The 27,984-nt window shown below is 35.4% G+C and overlaps 1 protein-coding gene across 3 annotated transcripts in view; it reads left to right on the top strand.

Moving 5' to 3' along the window:
* Nucleotides 1-27,984, top strand: part of ANGPT1 (angiopoietin 1) — a 452,838-nt gene that overhangs the window by 170,284 nt on the left and 254,570 nt on the right. The window contains exons 1-2 of one of the 3 annotated variants that reach the window (XM_073229961.1): nucleotides 2,270-2,499; nucleotides 2,607-2,851. In XM_073229961.1, coding sequence (XP_073086062.1) covers nucleotides 2,822-2,851 — 30 coding nt within the window. In that variant the 5' untranslated portion in view covers nucleotides 2,270-2,499; nucleotides 2,607-2,821. Of the gene's footprint in view, nucleotides 1-2,269; nucleotides 2,852-27,984 lie in introns of those variants that run through there. The other 2 variants (XM_073229962.1, XM_037010915.2) reach the window with 2 other exon arrangements.

Genomic DNA, 27,984 nt, shown 5'->3' with positions numbered 1-27,984 from the left:
GAAGAACAGATTGTTAACAATCTTGGCTTTTAAAACAATACAGGAGCACTTTAATGGAGACCTCACTACTCAACCATGTGTCTTCTGTCGATTTTCGGCTGTATTTAATTCTTAGCAAGTGCTTATAGGTGTTGATTTTGGACTGTCTTCTTTCCAGGGATAATTTTCAAAGCAAGCAATCTTGGAAAGTGTTCTTGGACAGTCTGTGCTCTGCCAGTCCACTTTGTCCGTTGTGAGGCCTTAAAGACTCAATTGAATGGGCTACCTGTCACATCTGTTTGCCTTTTGGGTACAGAACAAGTATGAAATCACTTTGGTTGTATAAACTGGCTTTTAATCAGTCCTTTATCTTTTAAGTACCATCACCTAACCTGCTTCAGGACTGAATCAGTGCAGCTGGAGTCCTTTTGGAAGCCTTTTGTCTAGCTTGTTGTTTAGGCTTGGAATCAGTTGGCCATAGTTCACATACTGGCACCATCACTTGCTAGGTATGTGAGTTGTGACCTATTAGCTTTCTGTGACTTAGTTTTCCTATCAGTAAAATGGTATTAAACATAATATCTCATCTTAAGTATGTTGGGATAACTAAATGAGATTGTGTGTAAGGAGTGATTATTAGCACAGTCCTGGAAAATAGTAGGCTCTTAATAAATGTCACTATTGTTATTGCTAATGGGTAACATATCAGTCAACAGAGAGACATTCAACATCAGGAGGTCCCTATAAAGGCGGTTCAAAGACTATTTCTATGTTTGGTATTACTTGCTTCCATAATATTTCAGATCAGAAAATTATTTGGTATAGAAAGGATGACACATCTCAGCATAAATTTTTCCCCCCAAGTAAATCACATTCTGAATTTGTTTTGCCTTCTCTGTTAACTTTTCCCTACATGCCAATCTCTAACCTTATTGCCCTTTACCCACTGTCCTGCACCCCCAGGACATTAGAGTCAACATCTGTGGCTTCCATTTTCATACTATGACTGCAGTTGAGAAGTTCTATTCTCAAAATCTCCTCCCAATTCTTGATGAAAACCCTTCTTGTCATTCATTTTCTGCACATACTTGGTAAAGATCTAAGTGCTATAACCTTAATTCTATAATTATCACCTGTTCTTTAGGTTTTAGTGATCTCATTGTTTGAATGTTTTACCCTAGATTTGGAAAATTACCTTATGATAATTTTTGTTTCTTGCTTAGTAGAAGCACGTAAATTTCTCCCCTCCAACCCTTTGTTGGCCCATTGGCACACCTGATACATTTATTCTCACATAGTTTTTCTATGCAACCACAGGAGAATTTATGCATTTAATCTACCTTTAAAGTATTAATTAGATGTTAAATATCAACATCCAATATTAAAGCAGTAGCCATAATAACATACCAGTATTAAAGATAGCCATAATAACACCAAAGAGGTCCTTGTGAAATGTATGACCACAGGAATTAATAATTCTCAGGTCCCTGTGTTAAATTGGTAACCATACTGTTTTTTTAAAAAGGAAGTTGCTCAATTTATATACACAGAACTACATTCTAGTCAGGCAATCAGTCTCATTTAAAATCCATATCTCAGAAAGTACTTAGATTATTCTATTTAATATGCACATGGTATATTCCTTTGACAAGTTTTGAAATATTTTTCTAATTTGACTCTCCCTGATAATTTTCTCCAACTCCTAAAAGTCTAAGTGAGTAAAAGGAAAGAATACCATCTCTAAAAATGGTTTTTAATACCTTTACCAGAGGCCACAAGAAATTTTTTTAAATTAACAATTATACATATTTATCATTTACTATCAAAAATAATTTTACAGGACACTGTCAATTTTCTTCTTCCACTTCCCCCAATTAAACAGTAACTTTAAAATACGTTGGTAGTTTGCTGAATTTTAGTAGGTCAGCATGCACACCAAAAGTGTATTAAGGTGGACTGCTTTATTTATTGATTTGCAGTGAATCTGCTAAAGACTTGACGCAATTGTCTGCGGAAGGGGCGGGAGGACCATACATGATCGAGGTCATGCGCATCTAGCCAATTTGTAAGACGATCCCGCTGCTCCAAGCCATCAGCAATCCTTCGCAGAGGGGCACACTCATGCATTCCTGTCAAGTCATCTTGTGAAAGGCTGCCTGCTTCCAGCTTGGCTTGGATGTGCAACCTTAATAAAACTCACTGAGGTCTGGGAGAAAATAGCAGATCTGCTGCAGATAGGGTAGAGGAAAGGGTCTAGAATATGTACACGCAGCTGACTCAGGCAGGCTCCACGCTGAATGGTTACACAGAGAGGAAACAATAAATCTCAGCTACTATGCAATAAATATCTCAAGTTTTAACTAAGGAAACTATCATTACAGTGAAATAAAAAAAATAACACTTTAGAACAAAGCTAACAAATGGCTAGTTTTCTCTGATTCTTCTTCAAAAGCTTTCTTTGAAAGGGGAAAAAGTCAAACAAACAAGCAGTTTTACCTGAAATAAAGAACTAATTTAAAGGTCAGAAGAAAGGAGCAAATTTTGCGAGAAGCACGGAGAGAGTTCTGGCAATACAATGACAGTTTTTCTTTCCTTTGCTTTCCTCGCTGCCATTCTGACTCACATAGGGTGCAGCAACCAGCGCCGAAATCCAGAAAACGGTGGGAGAAGATATAACCGGATTCAACATGGGCAGTGTGCCTACACTTTCATTCTTCCAGAACACGACGGGAATTGTCGTGAGAGTACGACAGACCAGTACAACACAAACGCTCTGCAGAGAGATGCTCCACACGTGGAACCGGATTTCTCTTCCCAGAAACTTCAACATCTGGAGCATGTGATGGAAAATTATACTCAGTGGCTGCAAAAAGTAAGTGATTGCTTTCAGTTTCTAATTGCACGGAGCCTTTTCCGTTCTTGCACTGCAGCTAACAGAGTTCCTTAGGGGCATCTGCGTGTTTACCTTTTGCTTCAGGGGGGCAGTGTTTGCAAATGCAAGACAGCTCCCCCTGTGATTTCATGAGTGAGCCAAGGCTTTTAGGTTTGTGTAAACCTATGAAGGTATGGTGGCACCGCATTTGTGTGCCTAGTCCATGGCACATTTTATGATATTTCTGGTTTTCTTTTATTTACATTTAGCATTGAATTTTCTGATTTTCTGACTGTCAAAAAAAAGTATGTCTTCAGCAAGTTGGTGAAAAAACAAAATAATGATGACAATACTAATTTGGGATCAAATAGATTTTTACATCAGAAAATTCTGTGCAGCTTAGATGAGAAATCATCACCAAATACTTATTTTTTTCAACCTCTAGTAAAGTTAACATAAAGTAAGAGTAAATGCAAAGTATTGTATTCGGCTGGAGAAACTGCATAAATATGTAAAGGAAGCTTAATTTCAGCAAGTAGTAGAATAGTAGAGGACAAATTTCTGTCATTATCTTTCATCTGTCCTTGAAAAAAAAATCAGGAGGATAAATTTATAATGTGAATTTATCAGGAAGAGGCTGAGAAATTAAGCCAGTGGTGACTGTTCCCGAAGGTGTGCACCTGCAGATTTGGGCTGAACACAGCATGTAGACTTTGCTTATTGCTGAAATACCTCTTTTCTTAGGACATTGTAGTTACAGACAGTGGCATGTTAAAGTCTAAGTATCCAAATGAATGTTAATGTTGAGAATGCACTTCATTCCAATTTATATAAATCAAGTTGAACATTTTATTCAGTTATTTAAAAGTTTTTGTTGAAAATATGCCTATTAAAATATGAACACACTTTCTGTAGTTCATGCTCTCTGTTTAATTGTGTAACAGGTAAGCAGCAGAAAGCAAGTATATTTAACTATGTCACTAGAGAGGTGGCAATGTTCCCCATTTGTGAAAAGCTTCCTCCCCATCCCACTCTCAGGATCTCAGCTAAAAGTTCACTTGATGCATAAGGTAGGAGCACAACCAGTCCAGTCTTCTTTAAATTATTCTGTTAACAGAACAAATCATTTAAGAAGATAAAAGATAGGAAACGGACAAATGCTCTTTTTTGTTCCTGGGCAGTGACTCACTTAGATCACCGCCTTCTGAATCATGCCCAGTAATGGTTATTCTACTGTCGTCCACTAGGGACTGAACTAAGATCACGGTTACTGTATTTGACAAGTTAACTGGGACTCAGTAGTTTTAGAATTTCCAAATTTGGAATTACTAATCTTTCTCTTGTAGATTACAGATGAAAAAAATCAATAGGTAAGCAGAAGAATAGAAAGCAAATAAAATTTTGCAGTCTTTTAATAATTGCAACTTAAATTTTAGGCACTAATTACAGCTGTAGTTTAAAACAGGTATCTGTTTTTTTCTTTGGCAAAACTTATTTTCATAGTAAACAAATGAATTTAGTTGAATAGCTTATTACTATTCTCAACATACTGTCCAATAGCTTTCAATGAGAATTCAATCACTTTAAATCAGTCTGGATTCTCTGACAGGGTGGGAAGGAAAATTTAGTCACAAATTGTCTTGAAAGAGCTATTATACCGAAAATGTAATATTTTGTTTGCTTAAAACATACAAACTGGTGATTCAAACATTGCAATGCATACTTTTTTGTAGCTATGCAGTTATTCAGCAGTGATAGGGTAAATACATGATTCTGTTGGGCTTAAACCATACATATTTCGTATGTTAATTTATTGTGTGAGATATATTTGTTTTTTGTTTGCATTGTTCTTGTTCAATGATTACCGCATAGTTTTCAGACTATAGCCAAGCACAACTAAGAAAATGTTTTTCGTTACACTGACCTTTGTTAGTGTGAATCAAGGTGAATATATACTGAAAATGTCCCTGTTGTTATCAGAGCAGTTTGGCTTGGCTATTGTCTGTTTAAATTTGCATATCTTTTGTCATTGTTAATGTGATTGGTGGGAGGATCAAGAAACCAAATAAATGCATTCAGCAAAGAACTTGCTAAAGGCTCTCACAAGTTTCCCTTAATTAGAGGTTTTTGTCATTGGAAGTTCTAAACATGTAATGTGTTTATTTCAATAATTCACATGGAAATCTTTTTACTGTAACTCTTCAGTAGCTTAACACTGCAATTTGTACTACCTCCATTTTGTTATCTTATTAGAATAAGAAGCAATGCACTGCAGAAGCTGAGGCTATCAGTGTATATACAATTAATTCATCAATTTATTCAATAAAATAATGAGCCAAAGCATGGTGATAATTGTGCAGCTCTTGGCTATACTGTCAGCAAAATTTTTGTGGCAAGATGTGTGTTATCAATGCTAGATGCAGCTAGATAATTATTTATGTTTATTACCTCCAAGTTTGGTAAACTGGATTCTATTATTTTCCACAAGACAGTGGCTCTTACTAAAAGCCACTTTATGACACTTAAAACTGTGAAATCTTACTTCTTAACTTTTCTGGTCTTCTACTGAATAAGATGAGAAGCAAGGTATGCAAGGGGGCAGAGGAAGTGCTGGTCACCACAAGTGCTTAAACTGTTTCGGCACTGGTTTCTTGATGTAATGGATTCAGGTCATGTGGGGGGATTTACTGAATGTATTGAATGAGCAGACAGTTGATAAATATTTTTTTTTAATTCAAGTCACTGAACTTGAAGAAAATACACATGTGTTATTTATGTACAGAGAAAAAAATGGCAGTTGACAACAAATGTTAATTAATTCTTTTAAATCTACTTGTAGAAATGTTCTCACCAACTTTGAGAATAACCCCTGATTTTCAAAACAAGTAGGAAGTTAGTATCTCTGTATTAACTACTCAATGAATAGTTTTTTATTGTTTGTTACATTTTAGAATTGAAAGGCCCAGTAAGGGATAAAAGCCTTACTGGGTCCCAGAAATTGGGCAATTGGAGCTATAACAGCCTTTTGGATTTTCTCTCCCCAAACTGTCTATGATGGCTGATCTCAGGTTTTAGGAGCATGGCAAGTAGGTACTTTTCTGTGTGTGATTGCAGCCCTTCCTTACACCTGACTGTGTCATTTCAGTGAGGCTTCTTTTGTTGTGCCCAAAGTTGCGAATCCCAGAAGACCACCAAGGAGCCAACACTGATGCAAAAGCAAAGAGCCTTTATTCGAGCTAGCTCGAGCTCAATCTCTCATCTGCACCAGTGCAGTGGCAAGATTCTAGAGAAAGAGAGTGAGTTTCAAAAGTACAAAGGTTTTATTGGGAATCTAGGGGCAGTTGGTAGGGTGAGAGGTCATGGCTCTGGTTGATTGGCAGGGTCTAAGGGTGGTTGGTGGGCTTCTTGCTGACTGGTGAGGAGAGAGCCCAAGCTCCGATTGGCTGAGGTAGGATCCAGGTCCCAATTGGCTGGAGTAGGATACGGGTCCTGATTGGCTGAGGTAGGATCCTTGAAATGGCAGCACTTATGCTAAGGGGGGCTCTGAAAATAAAATTAACTTCTAGGGGAAAAAACTAAGTCCCCTTCACTTTTAGTAGCACTCATCTCATGTGTAATTATTGGTTCAGTGTAATTTAAATGAATAAGAATGTGTCATTTTTTTCCTTAAAATCCACCTACAGTTTTCTGTTACATAAGAGTAAAATGCAGATTCCTCACCATGAGGCATTATATGATCAGCCCCCATGCTCCTTTCTGAATTCATCATTTGCCACCTTTCCCTCATTCCAGATGGAAAGGCCTTATTATTTCTCCAACAGACCAGTTCTTTTCTGTCTCAGGGACCTTACACCCTATTCACTTAGTTAGGAAAATTCTTCCCCTAGTTCTTGGCACAGATCGCTTTCTCTTCATTCAGGTCTTTGCTGAGAAGTCTCTGAAAGACTTCTCTGAGTACCATTACCTACAACCTTCCCCCACCCTGCTAAATGACTTTCTGTTAAGTTATACTGTATTACTTCTTTGTGGCATTTACCACTATGTGACCTTTTATTGTTTGTCACATTATTCTGTCTCCCTCTACATGATAAATATACAAGAGGCCCTGTCTATCTTGTTCCCTCCAGTATACCTTACTCTGAGAAGCACACAGTAGGACCTCAATAAATTTGCAGAATATATTCTCCTAGACCCTATACTCAATGAGATAGACTGTGCCAGTGTTGTTCACTAGATTTTATCTCTTATTTTACTTCTTATTTTTGATAGCAGATCTACTTTTCTAGTGCAATGCCTGGAACCAAGTTGGAAATAATACTTTTTTTCCTTAATGAATAGAGAAATTAATGAATTCCACAGGCAGCTTTAGACTATAATTGAATATATGTATGAAAATGAGACTCAACTATATAACATACACTACCCAGCTAACTATATAATAGAAGGAATTTTAATTAATCTTCTGAGTTTCCATCCTTTATATCAAAGGTCAGCAAAGTATGGCCCTTGGGCTAAATCCGCCTGCCACCTGTAATTGTAAATAAAGTTTTAGTGGAATACAAACACAACCATTCCTTAATATATTGTCTATGCATTTGTAAATCAAATTTTATTGAAACAGAGCCACACCCATTTGTTTAGTATTGTCTATGGCTTGTTTTTCCCTACAAAGACAGAATTGAGGAGTTGAAACAAAGAACAAATGGTCCACAAGGCCTAAAATTTAATATCCAGCTCTTTACAGAAAAAATTGACTGATCCCTGTTCTATATCATAGGAGGAATATGGTATTAACATTGGGACCACTGCAAGGTAAGTTGAGAGGTTTGTTACACGGGAAAAGACTGTCCTCCAGGAGGCTGTCATCTTCAGGTCCATGCCAGTTGCCAGAGAGCCTGATGAAGCCATTGCTTGGCTTGGTATTAGGACACGCTGTGTGGTGACATTTTAGAGAAGCACAGGCAGGGAAATTTTGTGTTGTCTCTTTCCCCTGTTCATCATCATGTGAACAGACAAATACTCCAAAAGCAGATACATATTAAAAATGAAAAGCACCTAAATAGCCATGCGGATCAGCAGCCTTTAGATAAACAAGTCTGGGTGCCAGGGTAGTCTGCTTGTGTGCCTGTTTCATCCTGTTGCTTGTGGCATTAGCAAGAATGTTGACAAAACACTGGAGGCATTCTGTTTTCATAGAGGTGGAATTTTACCTCATCTTCTCACATTCAGTCCATTTGGAAACATTTCTTCCTTCTGTCATCTGCTTTAGATATAAACAATGCAAAGGTTCCCACTCGTGTACATGATGAGGGGAGAAACAATAAGTGGGTTGCTGAGGTAGCCACACAGTAGAAAGGTTTATCAGCCCCTGTACTATGATTTGCTAGTTAGGGAGGTTTTGTTTTCATTCTGCCATGGCCTTGCCTCTGTGTGGAGATTTTAGAAGCCTTTTTGTGGGCCTTGTCCTCTTTTCTTTTCTTTTTTTAATACCACAAGTTATGATGTGTCATTTGCTTAGATACATAACCCTAATTACATTCTGAGTCATCCTTGCCTTTTGTTCCAATACAAGATTATCCAGTAGAAGATTTGCTGTGAATTTGGGAAGTTCCAGACGCCCTTTGGTTCTAGCCCCATGGTGTGAGGGAGGGAGGGCCTCTTAGTGTTTAAATCTCTTCACAGAATGTACTAAAGATATGCCCCCTCCCTTACCAAAGAGATTTCCAAAGAATGAAATACTCCATGGATTGCCTTTTCTTTATATTTGGAGGCTTTGTACCTAAACAGTTTTCTCTAATTCTTACATAGAAATATTAGAAGTTAGAGTTTTTCAGGCTTGTTTGTTGTTTGGTCTTAGATGCCTATCTAAATTATCTAATTTCTTCCTTCAAACAAATGAAAAGGTATTTAACAGAGAAAATGATGTAATATATGTAAAGCCAGACACAAGCCTCCTGGTAACTAATAAATTGATCAATAATATATTTGGGTATATGAAGATCTTTTCTTTTGTCAGTAAGTATTGGAGAATATAGAGTAAATATAATAAATGTTACTTGTTTATATATACTACATGACTGTTTAGGTCACTATTACAGGTCTACATAGGCATGAATTCCCTAAGTTCATATTGAACTATTGAAAGAGCATGCAAGTTAGTGATGCCAGGGTTCTTGTTCACAAAGCCAAAGAATGAGCTTCACAAACACTCAAGGTAGGAGAGCAAGGTACAGGTTTTATTTAGAAATAAAGTGAGAGGAAAGAGCTCCTGGTTCACACCAGGAGGGAACAAGAGAGCCCGGGGTGGTGTGTTGTCTAGGGGATTTATAGGCAGTTAAAGATTTTTTGGGAATTGAGGGCTTAGGGTGTGGACTTGTACCACCTGCCCTGCCCTCAAGGTGGGCTGGGTTGTTGTCTGTTTGTTAGGGCTGTTTGCAGTGAAGTCACAGGTTATGCTAAGATACCTTTGCAGAACACTCAAACATTCCAGGCCAGGTTGCTCCTGGCCTTTTGACCTTTAACTGATCTCAGTGAAGATATCTGTATTCCTAGTCTGATATCTTTACCCTGGAGAATTAGTGTGACCTTGACTTTGCATAATGCTGAACACAGAGTTTCCATAGGGACTTTACATTGTTACATTGCTTTGACTGTAAATATCCTGCCTTGCTTTTTTCTGGAGGCCCTCACCCTACTCTGACTATATCCATGGTCCGTTTCTCATTAGGACAAGTATCAAGTGGTATCTAAAGCAAATCAATAGTTATTAATAAAATACAAGTTAAATGTGAATTTCATTTTGAAACACTGTTAATGTATACCTGTAAGCCACCAAGCTCACTGGCATCAAATAGGTACTTACTGTACATTTCTGAGGAATGACTGATGATAATTTTGTAAGATGATGTATTTTTGAAGTTTAGTTACATGTGTACTTAACTCATTAGGAAGGTGTACACTTTACAGTCTTTGTTTATGAAAGCTGAATGCATTGAATGTTAGTATTAAACACTACAGTTATTGGAGTATTTCCACTCCTAGAAAATAAGTAAATATTTTAAAATTCCAAATTACATTTCACTTTTAAGTTTTTAAAGATTGTCCCAAGATTTTGTAAAGTATTTTAACACTGTTTTTGTCCTCCCTGTTAATGTACAGTTGACTATATTAAAACCTGGTGAGTATTTATTGCGACTAAAGATTTGCTGCCCCCAGAGGACTTTGCTTCCACCTTATCTCATTTGCACAGATGTAAGAGGTAGGAATTGTACCCTTATTACTAATATCAAAAGTGTTTTCTTTCTTTTCCAATTCTACTGTTTTTAAATAGCAAGAACAAAGCTGTAATAAGCAGTAGCTTTGATACTTATTGAATAAGTGAATAATTTATTGAGTAAATTGAGTATTTAATGACTTTAAAATGTTAATAATATAGTGAACGTTTAATATTTTTGAACAAATGAGCTGATGAGTTCTAATTGTTTCCTACCATTGGAACCCTATTTCACAGCAAATTATTAGGTGGAAGCTTAATACGTAATCTAGAGGCAAACGAAGGAGCTAGAGGAGGACTAGAGCGAGGCCCCACCGTAACACTCTTCCTCAGCCCATCTCCCAGAGGCATCTTCAAGGGACCTTAGGTATTCAAAAGGATATAATTTCAAAATGGCTGCAATGAAAGTTACAAATAATCAAATATTAGGTAGGTAAAGCTGCCAAAACCAATCTACTGATAAGCAGGAAGAAACATAGCACCTGGTAGTTTGAATAGTTGTTGGCAAGGTGCTATTAGGTGATGTAAGAATTAGGTGATGTAAGTCTGCCATATGCAAGCAGTTGAAGAATATTAATGTATAATTTTTATTTTTAAATAATTTATTATTTATTATTTATTATTTAATTTACTATTTCAGAAATGAAAGTTCTGATATATTTTTTCTGGCTTCCCAGTGGCCTGCTTTTTTCAAATGCCACTTTGCCCATTCTGCACTCCAGAGGATTCTGAGATTGCAAACCAGGAAAGAGTGGTGGTGAGGCAGTCCTCTGAGCTGGAAAGATAAAAGGATTCAAAGGAACCCATTCGTGGCCTGCCTCTCCTCATTCCTCTTCCCTCCTCTGGCATTGTTTTCAGTAAAGTCCCATATAGTCCTCCTTATACTTTCCATGGAGTGCAGATGAACAGGGAGATGAGTGATAGTCCCTTTATTGGGGTTTTGGGGGACACAGTGAGGGACTATGGCACTATAGCAGTGTTGAGCACTGCTCCATAAGAGATGGCAAGAGTTCTGTGATGGGATTTTAGAATACAGATATGAGTCATGGAGCCAAGCACCTGCCATTAACAAAAAACAGACAGCCATTTAGAAGTTATCTAATCAAATCCGCACTGTGTACAAGGTGGTCTGCTAGGTACTGTGAGGTGGCAATGAATCCATTACAGCCCCTGCTGTTGAGAAACCTAAGCCCACTGAAATAGATATGAAAGCAAATGCAATGTTTGTGTCCACTATTTCCTATGTCAAGTCTGAAGACAGTACCACACAGTGATGAAGTGCATTGTACCTAGAGCCGTACTACCTGGATTTGAATCTTGACAGCACCACTTCCTTGCTGTGTGACTTTGGGTAAGATCCTTAATTTCTCTGTGCCTCGCTTCAGTTACTGGTAATAAAATTGAGGTAATAGCAGTACTTACATTATAGGGTGACTGTTAAGAGTAAATATAATTCACATAAATTACTTTGCCTAAGTTCTGTCACATAGTAAATGTTAAGTAAATATCTGTTATTCCTTGGGGGTAGTTCTGGGTTACAATAATAGATAAATGTTGAGCACTTTTACCAACTATTAGGCCTTTAGAAGAACTTAAACATATTACTTTATTGAATACCTGAAAATACCAATATCAGGTAGATAGTATAATTTTCTCACATGCCAAATGAAGAAGCTGAAGCACAGAGAGGGAAATTAAGTTGCCCAGGATAGCTCAGTGGCTAAGTGGCAGTCCCAGTACTGAATCCCAGGCATTCTGGCTCCACAGTGCTTGTTTTTAACCAACTCTGAGATTAACTACAGCAACTTTTGCCATGTCTTTTTAATTAAAAAATTTTTTTTCTATAATAGTCTTTGTGTCTAAACCCTTTTAATTCTTTCATACTAAATGAGTTGCACCTCTCTCAAATTCTGTTTCAGACAGCTGTTTGTCCCCTCTCAACTCTAAAGCTCCGTGGTTAAATTGGCTGTGACATGTAGGTTATGCTGCAGATTGAAGCACAATAGCCCAATTCTCTCTGCCCTCCCACAGGTCTCTTAACAGACTGAGGAATCCCCTGTCTGTAGTACCTCCTGTCTATCTCCTTAGAAACACAGTCTCTTGAAGTTACAGAGCTTAAATGAACCTGACTATTTATTGAAAAACTTCTAAAACATAAAGAAAGACTTACAATTGCTTTACATGGGCTGAAGCTGCCTATTCTAAGTATCTCCCGTTCAATTTAATGACCTCCCTCTTAGATTTATCTGTGGGCAATCCTTCTTGGAAAAGCAAAAGCACATCCTGGAACTTAAAAAATTATCTGCATGCACTTTCTTTTGCAGGTCATTCGAAGAGTTGTAAAAATGAGAAGAAAACCTTGTTTTCTCAGGCAATGACCTTTTATCTTACTTCCTATTTTATTTATCATTGTCCCTATTAATGAAATATTTCTGGTATTTAGGTCCAGAGCCAAAACACTTGCAGACAGTTGTGACGGCTCTTCCTCTCTTTTTCCTGATCTCAGAGGCCTGACCACTCAGATGCCTGTGCTTTGAAGGTTGCTGCCTTCGTACTGGTTAAGTATCAATTGCATGAGGTGAAGAGACTTCAGATAGCCCTAAATTCCCTCTGTCCATTCTTTTTGTGGAGTCCCAAAGAAGAGAGAAGACAAAACAGAGTGGGGACCAAACAGAATTCAGACATGCTTTTTATCCACTTTTGCATAGTAGGATAGATTAAAACTAATAAACATTAAAAAGAAAAAGAAATAAGTAAAACAACTCAATATGTATCCACTTGATTGACCTGAGTTCTCCATGGAATACTGAGGATCAGTATTGTATGTCACATCAATGTTGTAGGTACCCCATAGATATTGATAGGATACACACATGACTAAATGCATGCTGTGATGCTTGAACTGTTTGGGAGCAAGTTTTTAGCCAGTGAAGGGGTATGAAGGGTTTTAGTGCTAATGCTGAATAACAAGGACCTTTTCCCAATTTGCTGGAAACTAGTATTGAGGAGTACTACTTTCTTAATTCTAAGGGTTTCTTTCTTCATCCCATTCATATTTTTCATCTTTTATCATTTGTGTCTGATGCTTTTCATGTCCTCTCAAGAGTTAGCTGACAAAATAGCAAAAACATACTAATGCAAGTTGGGTGGTGACTTACCATATTTAGTTGTATAGTTTGTACTTTATGTGGATGCATGATTGTGGTGTGATTTATCTCATCTGTATAACATAATCACATTTCCTGCCAATTAAATTGCTATTACTTTGTGTATGAAATATATCATTTTATCTGCAAAGAAGGCAATGGATATCTGTCACCAGAGCAAGTATGAAAATGATGCTCTATTTTAAAAAAGATGTTTAGTAACAAATAGGATATAAATAAGCCTACTTTGATTAAGCAGTAGTATTCCAAATAGATAAGCACATACATTTTTATATTGTAGGCATTATCATATCCATTTTGTATATTAAACTGAGGACTAATAAAATGAATTTTTTAAAATTACCTATTTACTTCGAGACATATGTAGATTTGAAGGCAGATATTCTGAGTGGTTAATTCTAAAGTTCTTCATTGTTCATGCCTCTTTCACTTTTCCTTCACAAATTAAAACTGTTTTTGATTAATGGAGAATGGGAAAGGGTTCAAAGAATAATGCTTTCCTCTAAGTTTTAGAGAATATATCCAGAACAAACAACAACCTTCTTTGGAGATCAGAGTAATTTGCCATACGTGCATAAAAACTGCTTTAAGAAAGGTGCTGTTCTCAAGAGAGCTACTTATTAGCACTTTTACTGACAGAATACCATTTTTATTTCAGTTTAAATATGTCAGAGACAAATAACTAATTGATGTTTTTACATTTTTTTCAAAGAAGTGGGTGCTTATGAAAAATGCCTCAGTTAAGGTTACCCTGATGTGAATATAAAAATAAAGATAATATTTCAAGCTAGCTTATCTGCATTTTTGCTTGCAGTCTTCATGTTGTGGTGTTAGGTTATATTTCTTTCACTTAAAGACTGAGGGACAATATCTAATTGATAGAGGAGATTTTTAATATTTCAACTTTAATAAATTAGGGTCCTGTTTGTACTATTTTGGGGAAAATGAACAAATGCCATATATGTTATTTTATTTTAATTTTTCAGTATATAAAAGCAATCATTGATTCCAGGTTTATGCTTAGAAAAAAAAAGAGCAGAAAATGAACAAACACTTGTTTAAGTGAAACTGTCATTATTTCTTACTGATAGTCAAGATAAACTAATGAACTAAAGAGACTTTGGTTTCAAATAAATGATTAAAATTGACAAAGCAATTGGAAATACCACACTCAGCCTTTAAAAAAAAGCTCTTAACTGAGAGTTGAATATGTAAAGGAACTAAGAAATTTCCATGTCAGAGAAGGGAAATTATTTTGTGACCATTATGTTTCATATGGAACTAATGCTTATGTGCTTTGAGTTCACCAATCAAACTTGCACAGTTTGCAGGGGAATGGGAATTGATTATACTGAGCATGAAATATCCCTGTACATTATTCTACTATTTTCAAATGTCTTCCATCAGCTCTAATTTTAAAAATCATGATCAAAAATATATCTTAGGCAACTAAAAAATTCAAATAAACTCTATAACCATATTTTTAAATTGTTTCAAATAATTCACCAAATATTTTGAGAATTTCTCTTTTGTTCAAATACAAAATATCCCTTGTAGAAAATGAGGTTAAAGTGTGGAGAATCCTTCTTTGATTATTGGGCAATTGAGAAGTCATTGGCAAGGAGGTGATTTTTCTATCAGGAACACACAGTAGTCCCACCTATCCACTCAGTGTGGGTGTATCAGAACCACTGAGGAAGGTATAGTTTGAAAAATTATATATAGTTTTAAATTTAGAGCCAAAAAAAATTCCCACTATGTTTGGGTACTAAAACCACGTGAAGAAAATGCAAGTTTTTTTATTTTAACAAGGTGAAAAGACGTATGTTAAATAGATGGAAACAGGTTAGAGAGTGATTGTTAATTTATTTTTCCAAAGACGATTATAATAGTATTATATGTGTATATAGAATTATGTCATAAATAGTGTATGTCTTATATTCCACCGTCCCATAAAGAATTCCCTTCCCTTCAAGTCTGGCTGGATCATAAAAGGCAATTGAGTTTCTATCTTGTTCCTCGCAATGCTCATACTTGGAGCCCTGAGATGCCATGTTAGACGTCTGTCTACTTTGAGGCTACCATGTTGTGAGGAAGTCAGTTCACATGGAGAGGCCATGTGTAGGTGATTTGGGTAGTGAGTCCCTGTTTTTGAGTTATTCCAGCTCAGGTTCTATATGTGTGAATTAATGAACCTTCAGATGATTACAGCTCCCCCCACCACTCTGTTACCTCCAGATGTAGAGTTAAAGTCCCAGACATCTGGAGTAGCAACAATCCCCTCTGCCTTTTCTGAAATCCTGACACTTAGTGTCTGTGAGCCTAACCAAAATCAAATGGTTGTTGCAAACAACTAAACTTGGAAGTAATATATTAGTGCAACAGTAGTAACTGGAACAGTTACCATTTGCTTAAGCCTATGTGCAGGGCTTACTGTGGTACCTGTTATTATGACAATCATTGAAGACCAATGCATTATACATGAGCTCTGCCTTCCAGAAGCTGGCATTCTATCTAGGAAGGATTATAATGTGGGTGGAACACCGTAAGAGTTGGTTTTTAAACCAATGCTTTACTACCCCTCTCTACTCCTATAAATTAACTATTTTAGTTTCACATAAATTAAGATTCAATAAATGTAACTTGAACACTTCATATATCTTTGCCTTCCTTTGAGTAAAATAGTTATTTGTAAGGGTTTTTCTACCTTCAAAATAGTGTATGTAAAAATTCTCTGATCTTTCCTAAACTCTCGAGTTGACCAGAATCCATTATACCAAAATTACATACTATATAGTTTGAATATTAATGCTTCTATTGTTCGTAATTTTTCCAATCATTTGAAAATTATAAAAATCTCAGTGAATTCAGATTTTTGAGAATCAAGGCATGAAGCTATTTTATAACTATATACTACTTAACCTGTCATGTTTAGGCTGTAAGTTTAAATCCAGATGTTTCTGAAAGCTGTTATTGAGTATGGTTGACTGGTGGTCTCCTAAATGTAAAATGAGTTAGCAGCATCTGTTCAATGCCCAGCAGTTTGGAATTTCTGCAGTAAAATCCATCCCAGATTCTCCCCCTCTTAACTGATGAACATAAGATCTGGACTAGAATGAAAGAGGCATAAGAACATTCTTTAAATAAATATATGAGGTGTTTTGTCTTTTACATTATATATCGGTTGAAACTTATTGGAAAACAACATAACAGTACATACAAAGAACATAACTAGTTTTATATCCCTTGACTCAGTAATCCTACTTTTGGAAATATTCCCAAGAAAATAACTGAAAAGAAGGAAAAAGCAATATACATGAACATGTTCATTGCATCTATCGTAGCAGGAACATTGGAAACAATAGATATTATTATTTGTTTGGTGTTTACTATGTTATCTTGCACACATGATCTCTAGTCCTAAAAAAAAAATTCTGAAAGATAAACAATATAATCCACAGCTTTGAATGAGGAAGCCATGCACAAGCTCCCACAAACAGAAAATGGTAGAACCAGTGGACACTTCAACCCAGGAGCAGCTAAGGAAAGACCACATCTTCAATGACACTACAACTGTAGCTGTTAAAAGTCATGTTTGACAGGAAAAACTGCCCACAGGATGTTGAGTGAACAAATCACACACTTGAATAATTCTAGCAATAAAAAATAATAGCTAATACTTTGAGCATTTAGGATGTACCAAGTCTGGGACACTTTAAAGGTGTTATTCTATCTTTACAACTCTGTACTGAGATATTGCCATTGTTTTCATTTTAGAAAAACTCTGCGTGAATTTCAGCTCTGACTGTGTGGGGAGAGTAAATGGGGGAGGATGATTGTGTATTTTTAAGTATATGCATAAAACCATTGATAGAAAACACATCTAAACTTTCACAATGATTTATTTTCATGGTTTAGTTTTTATTCCTATTGAATTTATTGTAGAATAGCATGTGCCACTTTTATAATCAAAGTATACTAAACTTTATTTTTTAAAGAAAAAAAGGTATGTCTAGACTGAAGCCAAATAAAAATAAGCAGTAGTGAAGTGAAGATGATAGGGACTTGACAATGTTTAAATTTTCCATCACCTTTCAAAATAACTGTTCTCAGGGAAAGATATATATGGATGGACCTTTAGAAAGATTAACAGAATCTGTAGGTAAAAGAAACCTAAGAGAAATATTTTGGACCAGGGTTTTCCTTTAGTAACATCACATTTTACCACCTAAGCAGCTACCTTGCTATAAGCTACCAGTTCTGAGTCCACTTTTAGTATGTGGTGATTTTATTAATTTTCTACCTATTTTTATTTCTTATTTCCCTTTTTCTCTACTTTTGTGGATAAGTTGATTTTGAAAGCCCTGAAAATGGTGACAGACAGAAATTGGGTTAGCATTGTTCACAATCCTCATCTTATCTTACTCTTTTTATTCAAAGAAATACATTAAAAAATTTTATTTAAGACTTACAAAAAGGTCAGCTATAAAACAAAGGGTGATGGGTGACTTAGGTTGTAGAATATAAAGCCAGGATTAAATGCTCCAGGATTTGATGTAGTAAAGAGAGCAGGAAGGTGTATGGGAGAGAAATTAAGGAAGTTATGATTGTGTGGCATGATATATATGAATTTGCTTCACAAGATCTTATTCTTATTGTACTATCTATCACAGTGCATACTACATTGGGCAACCACAGCTTTTCCAAAAATCAAAACCTAATCATGCCATTTTCCTAATTAAAATGCATCAGTGGCCCCGAAGTATTCTCAGAATGTTCAAACTCCATATCTGAATAAAGCTGGCTCTTGCTCACCTCTCTAATCTCATCTCTTGCCGTTTTCTCCATTGTTCTCTATGTTCTTTGCATCTCTCCTACCCCATCCTCCATATAGTGTTAAATAAATGGATGGATAGACAGCTAGATGATTGGAGGATAAATTAGAAATAGGTGTGATACAGGTACTGCAGCCTCCCTCTTAGGCAGTGAAATTTGATAGAAAAGGTGACTAACAAAATGATAGAAATTTACTGTCACATTTTTAAAGGGCATAAACATAAACAGAAATAATGGTGAGAAAATGGTTTTAGATTCTGCAGTTGCATTATGAAAAGGTAAATGACCAGAAGCTAGCATGGTAGAGAGAGTGGCCTGCACAGTTCTGACACTCATCTCAAGTAATAAGAATAAAAAAATAAGGTAAACAGATGAAGGATGGGAAAATAGAGAATTAGGTAACAGGTGAAATTCCGAGGAGGAAATTGTAGTAGCATTTCAGTAAATAAAGATAAAACAGAAGCCTTTGTAAAAAGTAACACTGATATTTTTAAATTGGGAGCATTGTAAGAGTGTTTTACTCAGGCAATGAGTACTGTGACAAAAGGTAAAATTATGACTAAAAACATTGTGGCCTATGGAGCTGTTAACTTCAGATGATTTTAAGAGTAATTCTTAATATTATGTATGATAAGATTGACTACATTCTTATCTTTTCAAGTGAGAAGAAGAAAAGGACAATCCTAAGGTGCTTTAAAATTTCATAATTCAGAGAGAGGTAAAGAGCCGCATTCTGTGTGCCATTCCTTGGTGTACCCCTTACATTTACAGGTTATATAGAATATGTTATGGAATTGAACAAATTACTTATTAAGTCTAAGATGAATAAGGCTTACAATGAAGCTTCCAATCACTTAAAAATCTGGCAAGATACATACTATGCTATTCTTTTTTTTTTTTTTTTAGTAAAACGTATATTTATTCAGTTTACTGACAGTGGCGCTGCAATATGGATTTCTGATATTCCTCTTAGCCCTATGTTTCCAGGCTAAGATGAATTTAAGGCCCCTGATCTTCCGTTTGAGCAAACACTGTGTTCTGCTTCTTGCTCAGGCCAGTGTCAAATTCACACAAGAAGTTGGGGGACAGCAAGATGCTAGCACAGTTTTGAGGTCACATACTATGCTATTCTGTCTGTGTTAAATACACACTTACATAAAGGACTGACTTGATTCTTTTAAGTCTGTTTGATCTTTGCAAATTAAGTGACTTCCACTGAAAAAATTTCATAATGATTCCATTTTGAAAATAATGACATTAACCATTTCAGTGAAGAATTAGTTAAGTACCAAGAACCCTCTGTTCAGAGAGGTTTTAAGGTCTATCAAGTGATATTTTCTGACATGTCTATCTCATATAGCAACTTTTTTTCTTTTAAATGACCTGAGTCCAACCTTGTGTTTTCAATTGGATCCTTATACATTTGTAAGCACGTTGCATTTTGTAATAATGAAATGTAAAATGCTCTTCAGCATTAACCAAGTAGATCATGCCTTACAATACATTTCGTGACTTTGTGCAGCACACAGAGATTCCTGGTTAATATTAGGAATATGCATGCCCTGGTAGTCATAAGTTTCAGATAAAATGTTTGAGTAGAAATCGGGCTCTCTAAAAACATAGAAATTCTATGTTTGCTGAGCAACAATAAAAGGTCTTGTAACATGGAACATGTGGATATTTAAGCAAATGTATATTTATGCCCAGAAATAAAATATGCTCACTGGGAAATTCACATCCTCTTCAAAACACACTCTCCTCTTACATTCTCATGGCTTTATATCATGGAGTCTTATTCACTCAAATGACCACAACCCCTAGGGAATTGGATACCTCAAACCAGGTGATGACCAATTTTAGTAGTAGTGAGGATTGAGAAGCCATTTATATCCTTTGTGATGGAAAATGAATGGGACAAAATTAGAAATTGCCAATTAGGCAACTCTTCTCTTCTTTAAAAAAAAGATAAATCGAGAGTCTTTGACATGCTTCTTGCCTATGCTACATGTGGGAAGGTTTTATTTCATATAATGCCCACATTCATGTGTGTGTGTAAGGACATGTATATAGTTTAGTTTTCTTTGGGTTGTAGGTGTGAATTAAGTAGGCTAGTTTACCTCTCTGTGCCTCAAATTTCTGCATCTGTGAAATGAGAATAATAACGCCTTCTTAATAAAACTGTTAGGGTGAGTATATGACACAAGATTTACTAAGCACCTAACAACAAACTCTGGCATATAGCATGTATTTAACAAATTACAACTACTTTTTATATCTTTAAACATTTTGTTTATAAACTGTACTCAGCAAAACAAAGTGACTTTCTTAGGGGTACATGGCTTATTAGTAATCAGATGGGGATCCCTTGTTCAAATCCCAGTGAACAAATCTATTGTGCAGAAGAATTTAGAAGAATTTAAAATAAGTGCTCCACCCTCAAGGAGATAGAGTATAACTCTCCACTCTTTAAAGTGTGGGCTGCACATAGTGTCTTCTTTCTAAGTAGTGTAGGATTGAAAGGGGGAAAAGAGAATAACTGCAGGGGAGAAACACGACAAACACTACTAGGTGATGAAAGTCAATATCAACAGTGATAAGTCGTCTTGATAGGAGGTCTGCTTCTCAGTGTTATGAGGATAGCACAGAATAGCACCTTATTCTGTAGTCTCCTCAAAGCTTGTAACTCCAGTCTAATCACAAGAAAATCAGAAAAATCACAGTTTAGGGATATTCTACAAAATATTTGACAAGTACTATTCAAAAATATCAAGGTCATCAAGAAAGCAAGAGAACCTAAGGAGATATGATGAGTAAATTCAATGTGGTATCATGGATAAGATCCTGGACCAAAAAAGAACATTAGATAAAACTAAGGAAAATGGATTTTAGTTAATAAAATGAATAAATAAACAAACAAACAAACACAGACAAATTTTACTGAAAATGTGGTGCCTTGGGTTTGATAGACTTGCATGATCATGTTATTCACTGTATTTCTCTAGATGTTAAAATACATATCAGCTAATTCTCTAACATGAATAATTCTCTCAGTGAGAAACTGAGAACACTCTGCAGGGCAGTGCATGCTTCTGACAATTATTTGAAAATGAAAAGACCTGTAAAAGAATATATTTCAACTTCTTAGATCTAAAGAACACATTGTAACATGTATGTGTGATGTGACAGTTAACTGCAGAAAAGATTGCACTTTTGAAAAACAGAGTCCTACATGAGCATATAAAAGTGAATTTGTCAGGTCAATGAAGATACATTAAGTGTACTTGATATATTTTATTTCCCTCCAACAATAATGTAAATGAAACAAATTAGTAAAATTTGCTAATAGCATATACTTAGCATAATGTACAGTCTCAATAAATGTCTTTCTTCCAGGCCCTTGAGGCTACAGTTTTATACCTTAAGTAAAAAACACTAGGATATAATTTTTCTTCCAAAAAGTATATTCATTTCCTTTGTCATTAAAGGGGCTATAAGTTGCAGCAACAAGAAATCAGAACTATACCATTTTATACAAATATTTACTATAAAACAAAATGTCCTTAAATATTTATTATGTTACATCAGATCTGTAAAATGCTCTGGTTTATTTATGTGGATATAGTTTTGACTCCTCTATACTTTAAGAGCTGTAATGAGCATTACACAGAGTGTACACATATCAATTGTGAAATATTCTATGTTCATTTTAGCTTACAGAAAGTGGTTAAAGGCACTATTTAAGCAAGCCAGCAAAATTTGCATCATGTTGTCCTTTGTACGTATCATGAAAAGGTATTTTTAAGATGTGATGTGATGTTATCCATATTGCCTGATGTCAGATCTCAGTGCTTGGTAACTCATGACAAACCTGTTGTGTGTTAGCAAGGAGCTTATGAAGTACAATTTGAAAAGCCAGAAATCTGACGTGGCTTTAAAAAAAAATGATTGTGTTATAAAATTGCATAAATTATGGATCAGAGAACATTCTAGACTCTGGCCAATTTAAGGCTCATTTGTGGGCTGTGCTTATTACCTTTTTTAAGTTTTCAGAGATGACACAATATATGGTAGTATTCCCCAGCAATGTGAGAATAGTTTTGCCTTAGACTTTTCTGCAGAGACATTCTTTGTATGTAATAAACTCTGTCCTGAAGCATGTGCAAATGATTTATAAAACCTGTGGTTAATCAAAATTTGCTCTCCAAGGTTGTATTCATTAATTTTCTCATTCACTGAATATTTATTGACTCGTCTCTTGTGTGCCAAGCATTGTGCTAAAACACTGGGAACAAAGGTGAGCAAAAACAGACATTATCTCTGATGTGGTGTATAGTCTAGTGAGGAAATGGATATTGCCCAAATGGTCATACAAATGATTTTAAAATAACACAATAAAGAAGAGATACATATACAGTGAGCATATACAATTAAAGGACTGGACTTGGTCAAGATTTGAACTGTTCATCTACTGTCAGGCTGTAGACACTACAAAAATTTACAAAAAAAAAAAAAAATAGCAAAAGAAAGAAACAAAGAAACCAAAGAAATAGAATTGACCCGTGAACCACATGGGAGTTAGGGGCACCAATCCCCCCTACACAGTCATTAAATCCAAATATAACTTTTGATTCCCCAATCTACTGTTGACCAAAAGCCAATTGATAACAGTTAACACATATTTTGTATATTATATGTATTAAATGATGTATTCCTATAATAATATAGGCTAGAGAAAGAAAATATTTTTTAAACTTTTGCAAATCTCAAAAAAAACTCCAACATATTTATTTTAAAAAATCCATATGTGAGAATATATTTGTAAATGATTTATCTGATAAGAGATTAACACCCAAAATATATTAAGAACTCTTACGACTCAACACCAAAAAACCCCAAATAACCTGATTAAAAAAAGGACAGAGGATCTTAACAGACATTTCCCCAGAGAAGAAATACAGATGGCCAAAAGGCACATGTAAAGATGCTCCACATTGCTAATCATCAGGGAAATAAATGCAGATCAAAACCACAATGAGATACCACCTCACACCAGTTAGAATGGCCACTATCCAAAAGACAAGAAATAACAAGTGTTGGTGAGGATGTGGAGAAAAGGGAAGCCTCCTACACTGTTGGTGAGAATGTAAATTGGTACAACTGCTATGGAAAGCAGTATGGAAGTTCCTTAAAAAACTAAGCACAAATACCATATTACCCAGTAATTCCACTTCTAGAATTTTAACCAAAGAAAACAAAATCTCTGATTTGAAAAGATATATGCATCCCTATGTTCATTGCTGTATTTTTTACCATAGCCAAAATATGGAGGCAACCAAAATGTCCATCAATAGATGGATGAAGAAGAAGTGGTACATATACATAATGGAATATTATTCAGCCATAAAAAGGAAAGAAATCCTGTCATTTGTGACAACATGGAAGAACCTAGAAGATATTATGCTGAGTGAAATAAGCCAGGTAAAGAAAGACAAATACCATATGATTTCATTTAGTGTGGAATCTAAAAACAAAACAAAATGAATGAAATAGCAGTAGATTCATAGACACTGAGAAGTGACTGGTGGTTACCATGGGGAAGGGGTTGTGGTGGGTGAATGGGGTCAGTGAGTGGGATAAAAGGGCACAAAAATTCTCAATCATAATATAATTTGTTCACAGGGATGGTAGTACAGCGTGGAGAATATAACCAATGATTCTGTAACATCTTTCTATGTTGACAGATAGTAACTGTACTAGTTTGGGTGAGAATTTAATAATGTGGGTAACTATTGAACCACTGTGTTGTATACTTGAAACTAATAAAAATTGAAGTATATCAACTATACTTGAATAAAAAAACCCAACATATAAGTTCAAACCTATGTTGTTCAAAGTTCAACTGTAAATGAATGAGCCCAATTTGTCTGTAATCTATGTCTGTCTCTGTGTTGGTGTAATGGAAACCATAGAGTTTGTGATTCTCCTCTCCCAGGTAACAAGTATTTGCTCTGGATTCTCCTAGTTTGTCTATTGTTGCTTCATGCATACAACTTATAGTTACTTTTCTTTTTTATTTTTTTTAACCACTTGAATTTGACTTTGAAAGAACTGACAAGAACTGAGGGGAAAGGGAGGAACCTGGCTGTGTCTACATAGTCCATGGGTGCCAATTCGATAGGTAACATTCTCTCATGAATGAATATCTTGTAATTTGATCTCAGTTGGAAGGTTTCCCTCCACTTATAACAGGCCTGCTATAATATTTGAGGAATTATATTTCAGGGAGAATGTGGGTTCAAGAAATGATAGAGGACTCTTAAATTCCATTGCCAAACTTTGGCTGAAATTTTCTTTTAATTATGCCATTAATACATATTCAGAAACAGCTGACCCCATTCAGCAGCTTCAAGCTTCTGCATATGTCTAATGTGGGCAGTGATAGATTTTGAAGTAACTGCATTCTGTAACCTTATGGATAAAGATCCTGTTACTACTTTTGCTACCAATATGGTATATAGTGATATTCATAAAATTGTTTTCAAAAAATAATAAATCTAAATGAAATGTGACTTCACAGAAATAGATTAAAGGACATCTACATATATTAACTGGAACAACTATTTTTGTTGAAGAAATCTGTCAGTTCTGCATAATAGCTGGTTTGAATGTAACGTTTTGATTTATTTTGATTTGGCCTAAATAGTATATAATACCAAGGTAACAAAAGATTTTCAGAACCAGAGTCATTGATTTAATGCTGGAAGGAAACTTGAGGGTTATATAACACCACCTTTCAACCAGTACAGGAATCCCTTTTTTCTGCAGATTCCTCCCTGACAGTTCACCTCAGCTTAATCACATGTAGCAAAAGAGAACTTGCTGCTCGGAGGGCAGACCATCCACTATAACGCAGTTACGAATACTAGGAATTTCTCTTTTATATCAAGTTACAGCTTCCCTTCATTTCCCCATGGAAAAAACAAGTCTTTCTACTACAGAAATGCCTTAAAATATTTAGTAAGACAGTAATATTAGATAATGTATGCTTTTTTGAGCATCAGATTCTTCATCTGAAAAAGGGAGTTAATACTATTATCTTTTAGGAATTATGTAGGAGTCAAAACAATGAACTTGTATAAAGTGCCTCTAGCTATTTCAGCACATGGAAAGCACTATTTTATTAGTGTTGGAGTTATTATAGTATTATGTTTTATGGTTATTTTACCTCCCTTCCATTTCTTTTTTGCTCAGCTATGCAGTCTTTGCCTCTTCATCTGTTCTTACAGGCTTACTCTGGTCAGTTTTATCTTAAATTATAGAACTGAACACAGTATCAATACATGGTCCTAACAATGCAAAAACCATGGGACTTTTGTTTGTTGGTCTGGACATTTTACTTTTATTTCAAGCTAGACTTTACTCATTCTTAGTAGCTTTATCACAGCGTTGGATCACACTTTCCTAAGTAAGTTCCCAGGTTTCTTTATGAAAGCAACTTTTATGTCTGTGCTTCCTCATTTATCCTTTTTTGTTTTATTTTAAGATAAAGGTAGGGCCTTTAATTTATCAATAGTAAAATGTGTTTTTCTTTGGGTGAGCTTGTTGTTTCAGCCCATTAAGAAGTTTAAAGAATCTTGCCTAAGACATAGATGAGGGTTAGCATTTCAGCACTGTATTTATAATCCAGCAAGATGAAATGTTCTAATTTAGGGTAGTAATGGTGGAACTGGAGGCTCAGGGACTGAATCTGAATATGTCTTTGACTGTAAGTTTTAACAATTAGAGTTCAGATAAATGCTGAAATCCTTCAGTTTTCTTCTTAGAAAATCATTTTAGAATCAGATGAGATTTAAATCAGAATTATTTTTTCAAAATAATTTTAGAAATGGTTCTCTTTTCTTAATTATTTTCTTACTCTCACCCACACAGAATATATGGGAAATGTCAGCCCTAACAAGTTTAAGGGTGGAGCTGAAGGGAACAATAGATGATAGTAGTTTTTAGTAGAGTAAAACCCAAGTTTAGTAGTAAAAACAAAGAGATTATTCTTTTTGACCATAGAATCCAGTTTGTCAATTTCCATGGGGCTAGATGACAGACTCCTGGAACCATGTCACTCTAAAAAAAATTTAATATTTTCTAGTGACAGTTGATGCATTTGGGATTCAAAGTGTACTCTGCTAACAGTTTCATCAAGACAATAGGCATAAATGAGAATATAAAGGAAATCCTCATATTCCCGACTCATTATACACTCAGTAAATGGGTACTTAAAGTAATTGAATTGCACTTTAGTATTGAGTGGAACTGTAGAAGTCACTTTGTTTTTCTTCTCTCACCATAAAAGCAGCTTCTCACTCAGAGTAACCTGTCACAGTCCATGTTGTGATATCCCTGGGTAGATGATTTTGTAGTCTGCTTTAAGGCTTTCAGTGCTAGGAATGGCACTATCTGTAGGGGCAGTGGAAGGGCTCCCAAACAGTGAGCAATTTTAAGCATTGGATGGTTCTCCTAGATAGAAGTCCTTCCTGGAACTTGTTCCTCGTAATGCACCTCCTAGTGATAAATAAGTTAGAGTCCACTTGGCAGCTTCCCAGCTATTTGAAGACAGCCATCATCTGGAAAGACCTAGATGAGTTATGTGATGGCAGGACTACCACAGTGCACCCTTACCTAAATTACATAATGCTACCAATTGAAGAGGCATTTTGTTTAGGATCAAATCTTCTTAGGAGAATACTATGGTTATCTAGATTGTTCTTTCTTACATATTATGACTGCTATTGATAACCTTGACAGATATTATATTGCATTAAATTGGAAATTTAGATGTATAAGTGAATGGACAAAGAGAGTGAATTTAGACTCATCAGTCAGTCTGTATTAATGTAGAGCAAATATTTAGTTACTTGCTTATATTCTTGTGAAATTCTGTTATACTTATTAAATATGTCACATTGAAATATTTATATATGCCTTGTTTAACCACTTCTCTTAATTCTTTAAAGTGAGATCAAATATTGACTCACCTGGGAAACTTTCTTGAACCTTCCTTAGCACTTGCATCCTCTTTGATTTATGATTCTAGCTCCCTGTGCACTGTCTGCTCCCATGCCATCATTATCATACTTATCATTCTGTGTCTGTTTTCCTGTCTGACTCTTCTCCGGACAATACTAGTGTTTACTATGTACTATATTCCAAGTTCCATCTACAAGGCTTGTCTCTAGTAAGTCAATTTAATCCTCACACCAAACTTATGAGAGTGCAACTATTAGCATTCTCATTTCAATGGAGATGAAACTGGGACACTTGGAGTTATGGAAATTGTCCAGATTCATAATGCCCTAAATCCCAGAGAGTCTGATTCTAGAGCTTGGGCTCATAACCACTATTCTGTACTGCTTCTCAACATCCAGAAGGCTTTGATTTTAGTGTTATCAGTATCAGGTATCCTGCCTAGAAAATAGTAGGGACTTGGTAAATAAGTATTGAATGAATGAATAAATGAATGACTACCTGTTTTCTACCTAAACTAAATATTTTGAGTGATGCAAAACAAAAGTAATAACAAATTTTAAGACTGTGAATGACTTTAAAAACTTGTCTTATTCAAGCTCTCATTTTGTGTCTGTAAAAACCATTACACATAGAGGTAAGGTTATGCATAAGATCACTTTTGTGGTTTAGTTGACATTTTTTAACATTTGCCATATACCCAAAACTATTCCAAATGCATTACATATATTATCCCATCTAATTTATTTGAGTGGATATTCTTATTGTCTCCACTTTAGAGATGGGTATTCTGAGGCATAAAGAGATTGTCCAATACCCATCACACGAAACTGATACTC

The sequence above is a fragment of the Manis javanica genome, chromosome 2 (assembly GCF_040802235.1).
Source record: "Manis javanica isolate MJ-LG chromosome 2, MJ_LKY, whole genome shotgun sequence".
In the NCBI taxonomy this organism is placed as follows: Eukaryota; Metazoa; Chordata; class Mammalia; order Pholidota; family Manidae; genus Manis; species Manis javanica.
Note: the sequence above shows the minus strand (reverse complement) of the source record. Positions and strands in the feature narration are given on the sequence as shown.